The 18634-nt window shown below is 36.1% G+C and overlaps 1 protein-coding gene across 2 annotated transcripts in view; it reads right to left on the bottom strand.

The window, feature by feature from the left end:
- TFEC (transcription factor EC) overlaps window positions 1-18634 on the bottom strand; it is a 103068-nt gene that overhangs the window by 40717 nt on the left and 43717 nt on the right. For both annotated transcript variants that reach the window (XM_041727703.1, XM_041727704.1), the window contains exon 2: window positions 5266-5517. In XM_041727703.1, the coding sequence (XP_041583637.1) occupies window positions 5266-5445 (180 nt within the window). In that variant the 5' untranslated portion in view covers window positions 5446-5517. The remainder of the gene's footprint in view (window positions 1-5265; window positions 5518-18634) is intronic.

Raw genomic sequence — 18634 nt, forward strand, 5'->3', positions numbered from 1 at the left:
CCTTTGAAAAACTCTTCAAGGAGGTACTGCAGTTAGATGATAAATATGACTATGAAATCTGGGGCACCTGGGTGGCTCAGTGGGTGAGCATCTGGCTTTGGCTCAGGTTGTGATCCCCGGGGTCCTGGGATTGAGTCCTGCATCAGGTTCCTTGTAGGGAGCCTGCTTCTCCCTCTGCCTGTGTCTCTGCCTCTCTCTGTGTGTCTCTCATAAATAAATAAATAAAATCTTGGGTAAAAAACCCTATAAAATCTATACAAAATATAAGAAAAATGAATAAATAGGGGTGCTTGGGTAGCTCAGTTGGTTGAGTGTCCAATTCTTGATGTCTGCTCAGGTCATGATCTCAGGGTTGTGAGATCAAGCCCCATGTGGGGGCTCCCTGCTCAGTGGAGAGTCTACTTTTCTCTTCCTGTCCCCCCATAGGCATATGCGCAAGTGTGCGCAAGTGCTCTCTTTTTGTCAAATAAATAAATCTTAAGAAAAAGAAAAATGAGTGAATAAAAGTAAAATTTTTGTGGCCTAAACAAGAATATAGATAGACAGAGAGATGAGGGAGGGAGGGAGAGAGAAAGAGAGAGAGAGAGAGAGAGAGAGAGAGAGAGAGAGATACTATAAATCTCAATACAGGGAGGTAAGTGAGAACAAGAAGATAAGACCATATTCAAAAAAAAAAAAAAAGACCATATTCAGGAAGATTTTCACTTGAGGGTATGACATAGACCTAGTTAAACAATGATATAGATGCAGAAAAATATAACTATGTACCTTAAAAAGTTAGAGCAACAAAAAAAGAAAAGAGAGAAAAACTTAACCTGTTCAATGGAGGATAGAAAAAATGGCAAATAATGAAACATAGGCATTTTAAAACATTAAAAAGGTAATAAATCCTAATGGTAATAACAAGAATGTAAGTGAACTACTTCAAGAATCTAGGTATTGTATCATTAATTAAAATTAAAAAAAGAGAGAAAGCTGAAAATAAAGTGAAAAGACGTACCACAAATATGACCAAAGGAAATCACAGTTGCAATGCTATGCCTAATGGCTGTATAAAATTCAAGATAAAATCTTAAAGGAAAAGTAATACCAAGTGATCAGAAATTCACATGCCCTTAAAAATACCTGCAGCAACAATTTGTCACAATTCTACAGAAAAATAAATCAACAATTGTAGTTGAATATTTTAACTCGCCTCTCTCAAAATCATAAATCTGAATTTAGCCTTCTCTTTACCTGTTCTTTAGCCAGGCCTTGAGTCTTGTCATCCCCTAAACCACTCCATTTCTAAAATCCTAAATTCCATTATCTCACTCATCAGAACACAATCTTCCTTGTAGATCCAATCTAGACCCTGTTGCAGATCAAGTAAACAATTTTCAGTTTATGACTCTCTGTCTTTGCCTTATTATCTTTCCAGTCATCCCAAACATCCCAGGTTGCAACTTCTCCACCTCCTGTCAAATGGTTTCTGCCCACCATCCTGTTGAAATTCCTTTTGTTGTTATTGTCCTTGACTGCTTAACAGCCAGATTGAATAGATACTATCAGCTCTTACTTCAGTAGACTTGGCTGCTACGCTTGAGTGTATAGTTCATTCCCTCCTTCTTTATACTAATTCTTTCTTGGCTTCGATGACACCCCGCTGGCTGTCTTTTTTATTTTACCTTGACAGTCTCTCCTCTGTGACCCCCCCCCCTTCAATATTGCTGATGGCTCCATCCCATCCTTGGTTCCCTGCTCTCCTGACTTGACTATATTCATGATCTCCAGGAGCTCTCTTTCTCACTTGAGCTTTTAAGTATCTCCCATGTGCTGGCAACTCTCAAATCTCTTTTTCCGGTCTAGATTACTCTCCTCAAGGTGAACTTGGATCTCTAGCTGTTACTGGCATCTCCACACGGTGGTCTCCCACATACCTCAACTCTAACTCTCAGCTGGCCCTCTCCCTCCTGGATGCATTCCTCTTCTACATAGAGGACAGAATATAATGGTCAAATCTGATTATGTCATTCCAGCCCCCACAGTTAAACCTTTCAAGGATTTGAAATTGATTGACATGGATTCTGTGATTTGTCTATTGTCGTCATCTCTTGTCACCTTTTGTGCCACCTGCCTCTCTTTTTCTGCTCACCCCATTTTCTGCTGTTCTCCACCTTTATTCTTGTTTTTTTAAAAATTTTTTTTTAAGATTTGATCTATTTATTCAAGAGAGACACAGGGAGAGAGAGAGAGAGAGAGGCAGAGACACAGGCAGAGACACAAGCAGGCTCCATGCAGGGAGCCCGATGTGGGACTCGATCCCGGGTCTCCAGGATCAGGCCCTGGGCCAAAGTTGGCGCTAAACCGCTGAGCCACCTGGGTTGTCCCCTCCACCTTTATTCGTTACTCATGCTCCCTAATCTGTGTAAATACCCCCACTAGGCACTTTCTCTAAGTCTTACTATGGACATTTCTGAATGAAAACAGCACTTTCATGCTCCTATCTATACCATTATCCTTTCTACATAATATTATAATTATTTGCTGACTTTTTTTTCTCTTCCCCTCAACCTATAGTTTCTAGGAGGTACAGCAGATAAGAAAACAAGAAAATGAATAATTAAGAGATAGTATGTGCTGTGAAAATGCTGTGTTGAAAAATACAATTTTTATCCACATGACACAGGTGTTACTATGAGAAGTCGGAGAATAAGTGCTCATCCACACAGGGAACCACTAGTAAAAGCTCCTTAGAGAAGAAACCTGAAATGGATTTTGAAGAGTTAGAATAATCTAGACAAATGGTGGAGACTGAATGAGTAGTTGGTAAAGAAAGGGCATAAGAAGAGAGAACCTGGTCACTGTGAGAATCACCATATGGCTGAACCCATACGGCTGAAGCACAGAGTGCAATGGGGCAGCTGAATGAGAAGTTGAGTCAGGAGGACAGGGTTAAATAGGAAGGGTCTTGTGTGCCATGAATACAAATTTTATCCCGGAAAGGCCTAGGCTATAAAAAGTTTCTTTTGATTTTATATTGCACTGTGTCAGAGACCCTTAATCACCACGTTACTCCTAATACCAATTCCCAAATCCTGACTCTAAAGATGCTCTCACAGACTTATTCTGTGGTAGCTATGATTTCTGAGATCTTCTTTGAATTAATAAAATACTCTATGATGTCTCAGGAAGACAAGCGTAGGAGAAAGAAACACCAAAGGATGGCAACAGCCACCATCTCCTGAGCCCCCACTCTGCCTTTGTGTTAGGAACTTTAAAAATGCAAGCATCAAAACAACTCTTCAAGTTGTAGGAATGCTGGGAAGAGAGAGGTTAAAGACTGAGACCATGCAGCTAGTAAGTGGTGGTTCTAACCCCATATGGTCTGACTCTAAAGACTGCACACTTGCTGCTTTGTGACATGGACTCCTAGCATGAATCAAAGAATATTAGGAAATTGCAACAACATAGGATACATCTTAGCTATGAAAGATAACAAGGCTGTGCATGGTGGCAGTATGTGAAAATGTGCACGTGGTAAGTCGACTTCAAAGAGAACTCACACTGATTAAAACAATAACGCGTTGAATAAACTTACGATTAAATAGACATTAATGATAGAAGAAACTATATACACATAGTTGAAAGTATAATGGCTTAAAAAATAGAAAACATTTTCTGTAACCAACGTGCACATTGCCCCTAGAGCTCTGCACCTCTTGGGGCTTTCAGCCCTTCTCAGCAACTCCTTTTGACTAGCACCACCTGAAAGACCACTAAAATCACATCAATTTCCTTTATAATGTAAAAACTATTATAAAAGAAAAGGTAAGCTGTGTGCCTAGGGAATAAAAACATTTACTAAGAAAAACTGAGAACACTGATATAGATATATTCCTTATCCTTTCTTATTTTTTAGAAAACATATTTCATAAGATACATAATAAGATCATTGTCTGGGTTTTGCCTGGAACTGACTGGCATATGCATATCCTTTGGGATTTGTTTTTTCCTTTAGAAATCAATCTTCCACACAATGCAATGAACTTTGGAAAGGTGGTTGTAAGATAAATTGTATGGGTTGAGTTCTAATATTTACTATACAGATGATTTTCATTCTACATATTTTTTATGCTCTTCATAGAGTGAATAGAGAAACTAACTCTACATTCATTTTTTAAAAAATTCTTTATATATCCACCTATTGACAGTTATCAGTAGATAACACATATAGAGATTTATGCTCAGTGTTGGATTTCAATGAGTCCCGTTTTGTGGTTGTTTTACATTTTATTAAACAGTCTACCAGATACTTATTATTCTCCCTTTTCCAGATTAACATAAAATGTGCAAAAAACGAAATCTTCCTCTACCACTTGGCATTCACATAACGGGGTACTGAGCATTACTCTTTGGTGACTGAAGGCTACAAACTTCATAGCTAAAAAGCAGCGACCTGAAATCAGTAATAATCATCAGGAATGTAGATTGGGAGATTAAATGTGGGAGATCATAGGACCGTGGCTCCCTCTGACAAATCAAATGGGAAAAAAAGAAAAGGAAAAGAATAGAAAGCTCAGCTACAAATGTGGTTTTTCTACACTGAAATATTAAAGAAAATCTTTTTCCCCAGGTCTGGTAGTTTGCCAATTCAATTCATTCTTTAGTGCTTTTCAAAATTTCATTCACAAGCGAGTCACAATAAATATAATAAATATACCTTCCATGAAGGTACACATTCTTATTCATTTTGTATCCCTCACACCTCTAAATTCCTGTTATTTAGTAAATGGTAGACAAGTATTTGTTGAAAATAGAAATAAATGAATAATTAACAGTAAGAAATCCAGATATAATTCCATAAAATATTAAGTGCAGTAAGATTTTTTTATTTTAGAGCGCATATTGACTGCTATTTAAACAACTTCTTCCTGTTTTATTTTAATGTGTATTTAAGATAATATAACTATTGATAAACATTTTAACTAAATATTCCAGAAAATCTTTACAAAGCTAAATCTTCCTAACATAAATTACTGTTAGAGCTGATTTTGATTCACATTGAGATACAACTGAAATGAGGTATTAAGAAATGAGTTGTTATATTTCATTATATATTGTAATTAATATGTGCATAACTAATTATTATAAGTGAGTACATTAAGACACCCTTTTTGTTAAATGCATTTGCATTTGGAACGTTTACTATAAAAATGTAGACTTTAATTTCTTTAAATTTTAAAAAACTGATTATATATTTTCATAAGTAGCTATTAGACATACATGCCATTCCACATTGTCATCTTCTTTCCCAACAGTTAGTAACTTGGTGAGTGGATTTCCAGTAAGGCCAGTGTCACTCTCAGGAGACTGGTGTCCATGCTGTACCAGAAGCGCACTGTTTGGTGTTGGAGGGTGTGACCGTTTAAGAGTCTGGTTGACAATCTGGTAGTCAAGGGTCATGAAGGGTTTTACTTGTTGTCTTTGGACTTTCTGTAGCTGGGACTTCGTAGGACTTTCCAGATGTGCTGAGACCTACAAAATAAAACCAAACAAATATCATGTGTAGTATCATCTGGTGAATCAGAGTTACATTTTCAAGAATTGAATTATGACGATAGACACACTACAACATCCACTTCTTTCAGATTTATGGTTTATGCTTCTGTCATAATTTGCATAAGATATTAATAGATGATAGTTTTTTTAAAAAGATTTCATTTATTTATTCTTGAGAGACACACATGAGAGAGAGGCAGAGACACAGGCAGAGGGAGAAGCAGGCTCCATGCAGGGAGCCTGACGTGGGACTCGATCCCAGGTCTCCAGGATCACGCCCTGGGCTGAAGGCAACGCTAAACCGCTGAGCTACCCCGGCTGCCCTAGATGATAGTTTTAAGAAGTAATTTAAACTTACTAAAATATTTTCAATGCTAATCAAGTTTTTAAGAATAGCTCTCAAAATAACATGTAACTGAACCAAAATTTGGAATAAATATGTAAGTAGCAATACTTTTTGAGGTTCTAGAAAAGGAAGTCTAAAATAACACAAGGAAAATATAGCTGACTCACTACTGTTAGTAATTTTCATATACTTTATATTTCTTGGATTTTTGTATATTATATATAAATATTCCATGGGACATAATCACAACTATTTTTTATTAAATATTTTAAAAATTATCCATGATGGAGCAGAAACTAGAAATATATATACTAAGTATGAAGTATGCTGCATTATGGGTAGTGAAAATCTAAGTGATTTTTTTCCATACTTTTTGAAATTTCTGTGCTAGATTTATTTTTATAAAGATGTATTTATTTATTTGAGAGAGAGAAAGACAAAGAAAGAAAGCACCAACAGGAGAAGGGGCCGGTAGAGAGGGAGAGGGAGACAATCTCAAGCAGATTCCCTGCAGAGTGTGGGCCCACTTGGGGCTCAATCCCAGGGCGCTGAGATCATGATGCGAGCAGAAATCAAGAGTCAGATGCTTAACTGACTGAGCCACTCAGGCATTCCTTATTTTTATTTTTAAGAATCTTATTTTTAAAAGCACCTGGCTTGATCTTTTTTTTTTTTTTAAACATTTTATTTATTTATTCATGAGAGACACACACAGAGAGGCAGAGACACAGGCAGAGGGAGAAGCAGGCTCCCTGCAGGGAGACCGAAGTGGGACTCGATCCCAGGACCCCAGGATCACACCCTGAGCCAAAGGCAGACACTAAACCACGGAGCCACCCAGGTGCCCCACCTGGCTTGATCTTAATCTCAGGGTTGTGAGTTTGAGCCCCGTGGTGGGTATAGAGATTACATAAATAAATTCATAAATTAATAAATAATCTTACTTTTAAAACTTTCCATATTCTCACTTAATAATAATTGTGTAGACCATTATGAATTGAAGGAAACATTCAGAGAAAAACCTGGCTGGTGCCATGTGCCAACTGGACAACTGTCCAGTAGCCTGAAATCCCTTTTAAAAACAAGCCTTAAAATTCTGGTTAGTTATCCCAGTTAGCAATATAACATCAATTGCATAAGTGCAATTTTAAGTATGTCAAGCTTTTCCTTTAAAAGACTCTGAAGGTAGTTTTGCCTGCCAGTCCTCTTAATATTTACTATGCTGTGATGTGGCTTCTAATACATTTTCCTCAAGTGGCCTATATATAAACCTATTTAATATTTCCCTCATGTTAAACAATAGTAAAGATTGCTGTACAGTGCTTATTTTTCCTTTTATTCAGCTACACAAACTACTCCTTAAATCCCTTAACATGCATTAGCCCAGATAAATAGCCTTTACAAAGTATTTTGCATTTAAATTAGCTGGTTTGGGGTACAATATTGTAGTAGTTACTTTAGTTTAATTCTGTTATGCTGACATTTTTAGCATTATTTTAATTGTACTACCATAAAATAATTTTTCAGTCATATAAAAAAGATTAAGATTGGTAATAAAGATTACACATATTACTAATTATATTGCTATGAGCTTTAAAGTTGTAAAATAACATTTCATTAAAATGCCAGTGATAATTTTTTTAGGGTAGCTATTTAGATTATCTTACAGTTTTAGTTAATCCTTCTTAATCTGTATACATTTACAAAATGTACATTATAAATAGTGTCTTCGGATTTACGAATCATACGATGTAATTGAAGACTAAAGAACATTGTATCCCTACAAATGAAAAATACCTCTTGTTCTAAGAAAAGTATGTTGAATCAGAATTTACAACGTTCATTAGCTAATTCATTTTTTACTTTTCATCCATTGACTCTAAGAGCCTTCATTAGAGTACTTATTGCATTTGCTGTTACACCAAGAGTACAAGAGGAGTCGTAAATGTGATCCCAGGGCTCTACAGGCTTACGATCTAGTTGGACAGTATTAATATCAACTACAGTAAAAGCAATAATGATAATAATAATTTGCAACAGGTAGCAGGCACTGTACTAAGATATTTACATTATTTCATTTACTTTTTGTTACAACCTTAGGAGGGAAGTATCATTTAATCCCTACTGTACTATGTAGATGAAGCCACAGAGACAGAGAGGTTTAATAACATGCCTCTCATCACTCTGCTAGCAAGGGATAGAGCTGCAATGCAAGAGGTTGCCTTCCTAAACACTATGCAATAATGGCTCTTGAGTAAATAGTTGAAATGACTGGAGAGCAAAGGAAAAGCTCAGTGGTGTATACAATGAATTAAAAATGCCACAAAGGAGTGCCCAGGTGGCTCAGTCAGGTAAGTGTCTGCCTTCAGTTCTGGTCATGATCCCAGGGGCCTGAAATGGAGCTCTACATTGGGCTCCCTTGCTTAGCAGGGAGTCTGCTTCCATCTGCCCCTCCACTCCGCTGCCTCTCTCTCTCTTTCAAATAATAAAATAAAATCTTAAAAAATAATTAAAAAATAAAAATGCCACAAAAAGCAGTTGATTTTAAAAACACAATTATAAGAGAAAGTGGTTATAAATTGGGTATTGGAAGGAAATGGTCCTGCACAGGGGCAAAGGGAAGGAAATGTCAAATGCAAAAAAATCAAAGAAAACAAGAAAGAAGACAAGAAGCTGTGAGATGCTCACAAATATTAGTTGCAAAAAAGAACTCAAATGAATCCATTTCCTTCCTCAGAGCAAGACTACCATCTCCTCTGTAGGCCACTGTATACAGAGACAGAGTAAAGTATAAGATGGGATCAACTCTAATTTTGCCTAAATTATTGAGGTCTTCTATAGAGAATTACAATGGGTGAGGACCATCTGGGATGCCATCTATGGAACATCTGCAGAGTAGGCATAAGGGACTAGAAGCTTAGTGGAGCAGGGAAAGATTCAATGGAATGTGCAAAAACTACTCCCCAGAAAACCTCCATCTTCTCCAGTCAGGAACTGATATCAGAACAACGAGACAATGGAGCGTAAATCAGCAGCCAAACCATGTGTGGCCTACTTTAAAATACTTTTAAATTGTCTGGCATCTGTAGACATAACCATTAAACTATTGGATTTGTCTTATGGAAGTCCCAGGATTTTGTGAGATGAAGTAGATGAAATGACAGGTTCCCATTGTTCATTTATCCACTTATTTAAGAGATGTTTTTTGAGTGCCAAGTGTATGTGCCCTAAAGGCAGAAGGGAAATAACCATGGTGCCTGCCTTCATAGAGTTGCACTCTCATCAGAGATTAGAAAGGGAAGAAAAATATGAGCCCTGTAAGGGAAAGGACTGTGACTCTCTTGCTGACTGTTTTACTGCCATAAATCTCGCACACAACCCAGAGGAGGGCACATAGCAAGCGACTAAAAATGTGTTCACATATGTTCAGTGAATGACCAAATGAGTCATTGAAGTAATTGAAGTACAGTGTTTGAATAACTATGGTGACCACAGAGAGCTTTGGGAATCTACTAGAAGAGTTGGTAAGCCATAACCAGAATATCAAAGTCTTCGCCTAGAAAGCTGGAGCAGATGCCAGGCTGTGATTTGGTGCACTGGACTGTCAAAGAGGTTGAGACCATCTAAATGTAACGAAATTTTGCTTATAAAAACAATTAAAAAACAAAGAGAACTCAGTACTACACTTGAACATTATCACTCTGATATGCTGCTATTGCAAACTAAACATAATGAGGGGCAAGTTAAGTCTAAGGTTCTGTCTATATGCAGAAATCTGTTGTATCGCACTTAAAAGAATGCATTTACTCATAATCTCCCTTATTTTCTAAAACATTATAAATAAATATAAAGCGTGAATGTGGTAAGAGATATTCATACCAGGAAATGTAGGCTGAAGATTAATATTTCAACTGAGCATAGAAATTTACCCATGAGCATCCTTGCAGCCAAGGAAAAAGGTAAATTTAATATATATATATTAATATTATACATATATTATATATATGGTGGAACCTTGTGATATTGTAGACATTTGAGTATTTTTCATCTATAAAGTATCAATTCCCTATGGCTCAACCTAATATATATTTCCTATTAAGTAATTAGACCGTATCAGTTCTGAGGAAAGACAAATATTTTTACAAATACTATCTGAGGATTTACAAACTGGGTTTTTTTCATGGAGGACTTGAATAAAATCCCGATAACAGTTTTTATAAAATAAGCCATGAAATTTTCCATCTGCCCGTGTCTAAAAAAAATTACTGTCTTAAGTTGGGTTACCCAGGAAATATACTCTGAAGCTAGCCTGGAGAAGGTTTGTTGGGGGTAGGGGGTGACTTCAGAACCTGAGTCAGGGTAGGGTGAAGAAAGAGGCAGGCAGACGGAATAGTGGCTCAGTTGTGAAGGGGATCATCTAGGCAATGCATCATAACATCCACTGCGTTTATTTCTGATGAAAGGCCCAAAGCATGATATGAATCAGCTCCAGTGAAAAGCCCAAATACATAACCTTGTGCCAGTCTGACTGGACCCTTAGATAGTATTCACGGTCTCCAGAGCAATTTGCACTGCAGATACACTAATCCGGATTCACTAATCCAGAGGATCACTTGGGAAGATCATCACCACAACAGCAACTGACTCAAACCAACCTTTAGATAGAGATTATGGCATTAAAAAAAATTCCATTATCTGGAGTTAAAAAAATGAAAACTTTAGCTTAAAAAGTCAAATTATTATTTAATGTTTCAAATGTAGTTTAGATTCCCATGTTCTTATAAAGGGATGTGGTCTTTTAAGAAATTAGAAATAATAGGGATCCCTGGGTGGCGCAGCGGTTTGGTGCCTGCCTTTGGCCCAGGGCGCGATCCTGGAGACCCGGGATCGAATCCCACATCAGGCTCCCGGTGCATGGAGCCTGCTTCTCCCTCTGCCTGTGTCTCTGCCTCTCTCTCTCTCTCTCTCTCTCTCTCTCTCTCTCTCTCTGTGACTATCATAAATAAAAAAAAATTAGAAATAATATATTAGGGAGCTATAGAAAATGTTTAGATCCACTAATAAGTGAACTAGGGCAATGTGGCTTAATGGGTAAACTTTTTTTAGCTTATAAAAGATTACAAAAATTACAGTATTTAGTATTACAAAAATTATAATCATATAAGCTAAAGGGAAGGAGTTGGTCAGGAAGCAAAAAATGCATTCTTCTGGTTGCAGGAAACAATGATTTGGGGAAATTCACTACAAATGCAAAATGTATGTATCTGCGGATTTCCCCCTCCCCCTTTTTCCATTTATTTTTAGACTAGAACAGATGCAGGAATCCTGACTATTGAGAGAACTGATGAAGGTCCAGGACAAAGTAGCCAAATGTCATAGTAAAAAGTCAGCTATCATTCTCTGACTATAGCAGGTGAAACAAGAGGAAACTATTTAGGGTAACTGATGTCTGATAATTTTTTTTTTTAAGTCTCAGAATTTAGATCAGGTTTGAGAGGGTTCAACTTTACACAACAGCAAAGATTCTGTTAGAAATTAATTAAGATTAACAAAATGTCATTAAATGACCCTATTTGCATTTGGGTATAAGATCTCCTGATAGGTGGAAGACTGTGGAGTAATGTGGGCCAGCCACGCAGTGCTGGCTAGAAGGACTCTCTATGCCCCCACGTGGAGTCATTCTTATTTTCACACAGTGGCTTTCAAATTATGCTCTTAGATACATGAGTTCATTCCTCCAATTTACTTTTCAGTGTTCTACACTGTAGTCTTTTGACCTAGTTCTTGTATGGGTTTCATATCCCATCCAGTGGATAACAACAGAGAGAGTATATTGTACAAAGAAATTTTAGAAGCAAGTAGGTAGTTGCACCAAAAAATCTTTGAAGGACTCCACAAACCCTGTGATTCTTCATCTATAAGATTGCCTGCTTGTATCATATCTCCTTAATACTGCTGTACATCACATAAATACTTATAAACATGATTCGCACACACACACACACACACACATATAAGCTTCTTTTAAAATGTTATCTTTTTATAGAGAAACCATAAGATGATGATAAAAGCCCTCAGCTAATTCTTTCAACATTTGCTGAGAGTTTAACATTTAATGAGAGTTTGCTCTTTGTGAAAGCCGTCCCAAGGGAAAGTCATTCCTCTCTAGAAAGCAGGGCTATGACCCACATGTCACTATCCACCTGGAGACCACTTATCTAAGCTGAGGGCACAGGACCTGGGAGGAGATAAAACACCTTCTGGGTACTGGCCTTTGGAAACTCAAAACTAAAAAGTGATGGCAAACATCACATAAGCAATTATCTCAATAACAAGACTTTTTATCACCATTAATTTGACTAGCCCAACGAATCAATCAAGCAAACACGGGCACCTACCTAACAAGCATGTTTAGACGATCTGCAAGAACAGAAACAGAAATATATTCAGCAAGAAATAGATTTATAGCAAATACAGCACCTCATGATAGTAAATAAAAACATCTACACTGTCGTCAAACACACACACGGACATCTGCATGCGTGTACACACTCACACCCCTATGAGAAAGCAAGACAGGCAATCCCATTCACTACAGCATGACAGTCCTTATTTAATTTTGTTAATTTTGCATTAAACTTGAATTTAATAAATGAAGTAAAAGCTTGGACTTCACAAGTGAGTAATAGGTGACTATTCATTATATTCCTAGCATCAGAGGTATATAAGAAGAAATCTATTTTGGGGGGCTTATGAATCTACTACCTCTAGGTACCTACTCATAAAAGCCACACGACATTTGTTAATGCTATGTAGTAAAGATTAATAACTCATTTCTTCAAATCTTACTTTCCTTGCAGCAGTCTTTGGATATGATATACCCATAAATCTCATCTTGACTAAACCTAAAATTATACAGTCGAGCTTGTCTGATTGAGATATAACTACTGAACAAAGTAGGGCCCGGTTCATCAAAAGTTTTACTTAGATTTCTGAATAACTGTCAGTATACTTCAGCTGAGTATTATATAATCCAAAGCTATTTAGTGGATAATAATGTAAAATGTGATTGTAACATATTCCTTCAGTCCCAATCATTTGAATTTGGATAATTCCAACGGTATGTCTTTGAAGAGAGACCCACACTTAAAAAACTTTAAAGAGGCATGAATATTATTAAGCAGAGTTTTTTTTTTAATTCAGTAGTGTTCTAGCAGCAAAAATGCTTGCACTCCAAGAGCACTCATATTTACATTATAATGTCTAAGCTTCCCTTACAATTCAGTCTAGCTCCATCTATGCTTGCACTGATTTGTTTTATTGATAATAGCATCTCAGGAAAATTGCCATATTATACCCTTAAAAGAATTAGAACAAATATCAGCAATAATTGTGATTTACTTATTCCGATCTGTTTTTTAAGAGCATGTGTACTTGGAATTTTTGAGCCATAAACATCAATTAAGAATCACATCAGAGGGACATCTGGGTGGCTCAGTGGGTGAGCATCTGCCTTTGGCTCAGGGCGTGATCCCGGGGTCCTGGGATCGAGTCTCGATTGGGCTCCCCGCAGGGAGCCTGCTTCTCCCTCTGCCTATATCTCTGCATCTCTCTCTGTATCTCTCACAAATAAATAAATAAAGTCTTCAAAAAAAAAAAAAGAATCACATCACAGACTGACCGCCTCATGTTGGGTTTAAAACAACACAACAGGCAAGCACACACTAAAGTCAACTGGCAACATCATCAATGACCAAAATAAGTTAATATGAAACATAGAGATAACTTGAGCCACAATACTTTACATTTGACCCTGTGCTCACAGGCTTAGCATTCATTGATTGTACAAATATTTTTGAGTCCTATGACACATCAGATTTTATGCTACTGTAATAAGTTCTGGGGATATAATTCTGAACAAAAGAGAAACAACCCAGTCTTAGAAGGGTTCACAGTCTATTGAGATAGATAAAAAAACTAAACAAAAAATTGTAATACAGTGTGATAAATTTTGCAAAAGTAGAAGGTATCACAAAAGCAAGCAGACAGACTGAGATGAACATGCGTGCCTCTATACAGTAGCCATTACGTGGGTGGGTAACGTGGTACACAGTCCCTCTCCTCATGCAGCTTATGGACAAACAGAAGAGACAGAATTTTGTCAAACACAAATGACTGTAAATTCTCTGGTGCTATAAGAATAGGAAGGAGAGATACACAGGACTACGAGCATGTGGACAGAAATTATCCAGACTGAAGGTAGGACTGGTTTACCTGAGGAAGGGATGGTAGTGCAGGATCTGGAAGATGAAAAGGAAGTACCTGGAGCAAGAGTATAGAGAAAGCATTCCAGGGAGATGGAACAGGATGTGCAAAGACCTTGATGGGAGGAAGCAAGATGAGGAAAGTGCTTGAGAGGACGAAAGGACTAGAGCAGTAGGGCCAGTCCATGCAATGCTTTTAAGTGTATAAATATGTCTTATTTTCTTTACTACAAGGAAGAGGACACAAGTAGTTCAGCCAGATGAGTTCTAGCGGGGTAAAAGGAGAGTCTAGGAAAGAAAAATGGGTTATGGAACTAGGACCATAAGAGTGAAGTAATCATATGGAAACCAAGTAGCTGGGTTTCAGAGATGTCTAGAATGGATTAAGAAATGGCACTGGAGGGATCCCTGGGTGGCTCAGCGGTTTAGCGCCTGCCTTCGGCCCAGGGCGTGACCCTGGAGTCTCAGGACCAAGTCCCACATCAGGCTTCCTGCATGGAGCCTGCTTCTCCCTCTGCCTGTGTCTCTGCCTCTCTCTCTCTCTCTCTCTCTCTCTCTCATGAATAAAAAAATAAAAAACTAAATTTAAAAAAAAAATGGCACTGGAGTTTCTGGCTTAAGTGACTGAATGGACAGTGATGCCCTTCACAGAGAAGACTGGGGTTTGGGGAGGTACCGAGAATCATAGTTTGGTTTTGAATCCACTGAGTTTGTGATGTTTTTGAAAGTGTCCAAGGGAGTATGTGAAGTAGGCCGCTAGATATATGGAACTCAGTAGCGAAGTATGGACTGTGGATAAAAACTAACTTGGCGTTTACACTTAGACGGTAACTGGTGAGATGATTTTTAGATTATGTATAGAATTAAGAAGATGAGGGGACCTAGAACTGAACATGGTCGATTCCCAAGCTCTAATTACACATCAAGCATCAATTCTGATTCTAAACTCTATTTTTATCTCAGGTCCTATTGATTTTTTTTTTACACATTTTGCAAAATGTTCACTTGAGGTTTTTGTGTGTTACACAGTGGAGTAAATCCTCCTTAATTCAATAATTACTAGTTTGTTCTATTTCCAAAGCTATACAATCAACCCTTTGATATAGATACAGACTTACTTTCCTAATCCCATTGCATTACAACTCTCATTATCAGTCCTTAACCTTTTAACTGCAATTCCAAAATCCATAAAGCTCTGAAATCAGAAGTTGTTTTTTCTTTTTCTTTTTTTTTTTTTAAGTCTGGTGGATATTTGGTGGCAAAAATCAAATCTGAAATAAAGTAAGACTATTTATAATCTTTATCTCACTTATAATAGATATTCATAGACATTGCTGTGGATATATTAATATGTTTGAGTATGGGATGCAGTCTTGGGTCCCTCTATATGTACCACATTATCTTTTAATTCCTGAAATGCTGAGAACTCTAAAACACATCTAGCCCTAGGTTTTTGGATAATAGATTTTGTACTTTGCATTATTTTGTTTATTGAGTGAACAGTCTGTAGAAAGAACTATGCTATATGCTTTGCATAAATAATATTTAATCTTACAATATCATACATTATATTATTTAATCTTAAAATATCATAAATTAGTTTTTAAAACTTCAGCACACTATTTAACTCCATTTTATTTTCCAAAATTATAATGCATCAAAAATTAAAATCCAAACTGAGCAATATGTTATCTCTTGGGGAAGTAGTGACATGAGGCAATGTCCTTTCTGATTCAACAGACCAAATGAATAAAAGAAAGATGTGTTTTTCCTTTAACATGAAAGAGTGGTTCACGGTAACATTATATTTTAATATTATACGTATTTGTATGTAGTGCTATTAGCTGTGTTTAACTGAGTAAAATACTATTCTCTGAAGCTTTCAGAACTTTCTTATATAAATTATCTTCTGTAGATGTAGAAATATACAAGTTAGTTACGCTAGATTTAGTAAAATGTCTTAAATTTCTTTTTTAAAAAGTTTATCTGCATTAAAGCTTAAACATGAATATTTATTAAGAGGACTTTTATAAGTCCTCTCTTCTTCAGAAATCAACAATTGTGTTTATATGATACTTTATACTTCACAGTTACTTTCAACTTAAAACAAAGCTCTCATGTAATGATTAAACATACTTTTCTTCATTCTCAGTCTAGTGACCTTAAATCGTTTTCATTATGAAGTTGTAAATGTTCTTTCAAGGATTCAGAGGATAAAGGAGAAACAAGACTGACTTCTTTAAAAGGTCTAGTTTCAAATATCTTGGAAAGTCATCAGTACATTTATTTTTAATTTTACATGTTCTAAAATAGATCCAAAACCATCAATAGGAACACCTGGGAAAAAATCTAAACCTCCTTCTAACACTTGCCATCGTTGACATCATTCTATTACAAATGCAATATACTCTTCATTTTTAATATATCTTAATGCTTAGATTTGGGATAATATCAATATATTGTCAAATTACACAGACCTTATTGTAAAAGAAACTCACAGGCCACTTAAGGTAGTTGAATTTATAACAAAGAAATTAGTACATTTTTGTGAGAATAAAAGGATCATAGAGGTTTATTCCTGAAAAAAAAATTCTAAACAATTCAAATGGTTTAATACTATCTCAGGCTTGAAAACTTTTCATGTCCTTTATCTACTTTATGAGTTGATATATGATCATCAATTAATGAAGTCATTTTTATGATAATAAAATGTCATCATTAGAACTGTGGTATTCTAGTCTAACCATTTGCTAAAGAATACGATTGGGGCATTTTAGGTAGTTAAATATTAAAATAATCTAATTGAAAATGAGACTTTGAAATTATTCATTTTGATTGACAAACTGCAGAAAGTGGCTTTGTTTCATAAGTACATTTCTATCACTCAATTTTTATAGTTATTACTAGTATTTCTGGAAAAAGGGATAAAATCTACATTGTCTTTGTTTTACTTAACTAGTAAATAGGATGATTTCTGGCTCTCTGTGTTTTATATGCATCTGTTATCACTTTATCTACATTAATCAAATTCCTCCAGTAATCATGCCCACATGTAGGAAAGGTCATCAGGTACCCAATTGTTGCACACAGTTTCACCTTCCCCCTGTCATTGTTCTTTAGAATCAAAGAAACATACTTCCGTTGCAAACTGTTTAGTTACAGAAAGTACATAGCCAGGAGCATTAATTTATTGAGAAGACAGATCATAGCATCTCACTGAGTAAATGAAGGCCTGAGGATACCATATAATAGTAGCCACTGTCACGTATGGAATCAAATATTCCAATGGTTTAGGGAAGGACTTTTGTCTTCATTCCATTGATGAAGAAACTGAAACTCAAACCCATTATCAGACTTGCTCACAATCACACAGGCAAAAAGTAAACACTTTTTGTCTTTTTGATTGCAAGTAGGACATTCTTTCAACTACAAGGCATTTATTACCAGCTCACGAGGATAATAAAAATGAACTCCAGCCTCCATTACTAGAAAAAAAAATGCGTCCTATATCTGTATACAAGTATCAATCAGCTGACTCCACTCTGGTGGAGAAACCTTTGGAGTCGTTTCCCTGTGATTCGTTAAGTTTGACTTGGTTCACTCATGATTTTGTTTTTCTGTTTCACATTGTCCTGTAACCACCACATGGTACAAGATCTGGCTTCTCCCTACGGTATGAGACAATGCCACAATTGAAGTCTACCATCAGAATAGACTAACTTTAGAGGAGTGTTTCCTTTTTTTTTTTTTTTTTTTAAAGATGTTTTGTTCCACTCTTGTCTTTAGATCTGTGTTTTAAATGTACACTATTCTGTAGAGCTAGTCCTTTTCCCAGGAATTTCCTTATTTATTCTTACTTAACTGTTTCTTTCCTAAAAACCTCTAAGGCCTTTTCATCAAGAAAACAACAGGTGGATAGGGAGGGAGGAGGTGAGGAAGGCAGAAATTATTATTTTCAGCTGGGCTCACTCTAAATAACTATCATGACTATTGTATTTCATCTCTTTCAACTTTTTACTCTGAGGGATAAATTTAAGAAATAAACAAATGCATACAAAAATTTGGCAAAAGTTGAAATAACAGAAAACTTCTTTGTAATATCTTTTTGTGTATGTCACTCACTTTTTAAAAACAACAAAAGCCTCAAAATGCTAGTTAATATTCTAGCTTTGAAATATCTGGAAAATATTTGTTGTGATTTCAGAGATGAAGATCCAGGATTCTATTTCCATTGTAATTTGAGCAGACAAATCAATTAAAATAAAATTTTTCACTGAAATTTAAAAAGAAAAAATATATATTATAAAATTTGTTATTTTCATATTTTTAAGCTTTTATCAATTATTTTCAATTATTCTGTGGTAGGCAAAGTAATGCTTTCTTCACCAAAAGTGTCCATATCCTAATCCTCAAACCTGTGGATATGTAACCTTACATTACAAAGGGATTTTGAGGGTGTGATAAAATTAAGGATTAAGGTGCA

Source organism: Vulpes lagopus, chromosome 13 (genome assembly GCF_018345385.1).
Source record: "Vulpes lagopus strain Blue_001 chromosome 13, ASM1834538v1, whole genome shotgun sequence".
Taxonomy (NCBI): Eukaryota; Metazoa; Chordata; class Mammalia; order Carnivora; family Canidae; genus Vulpes; species Vulpes lagopus.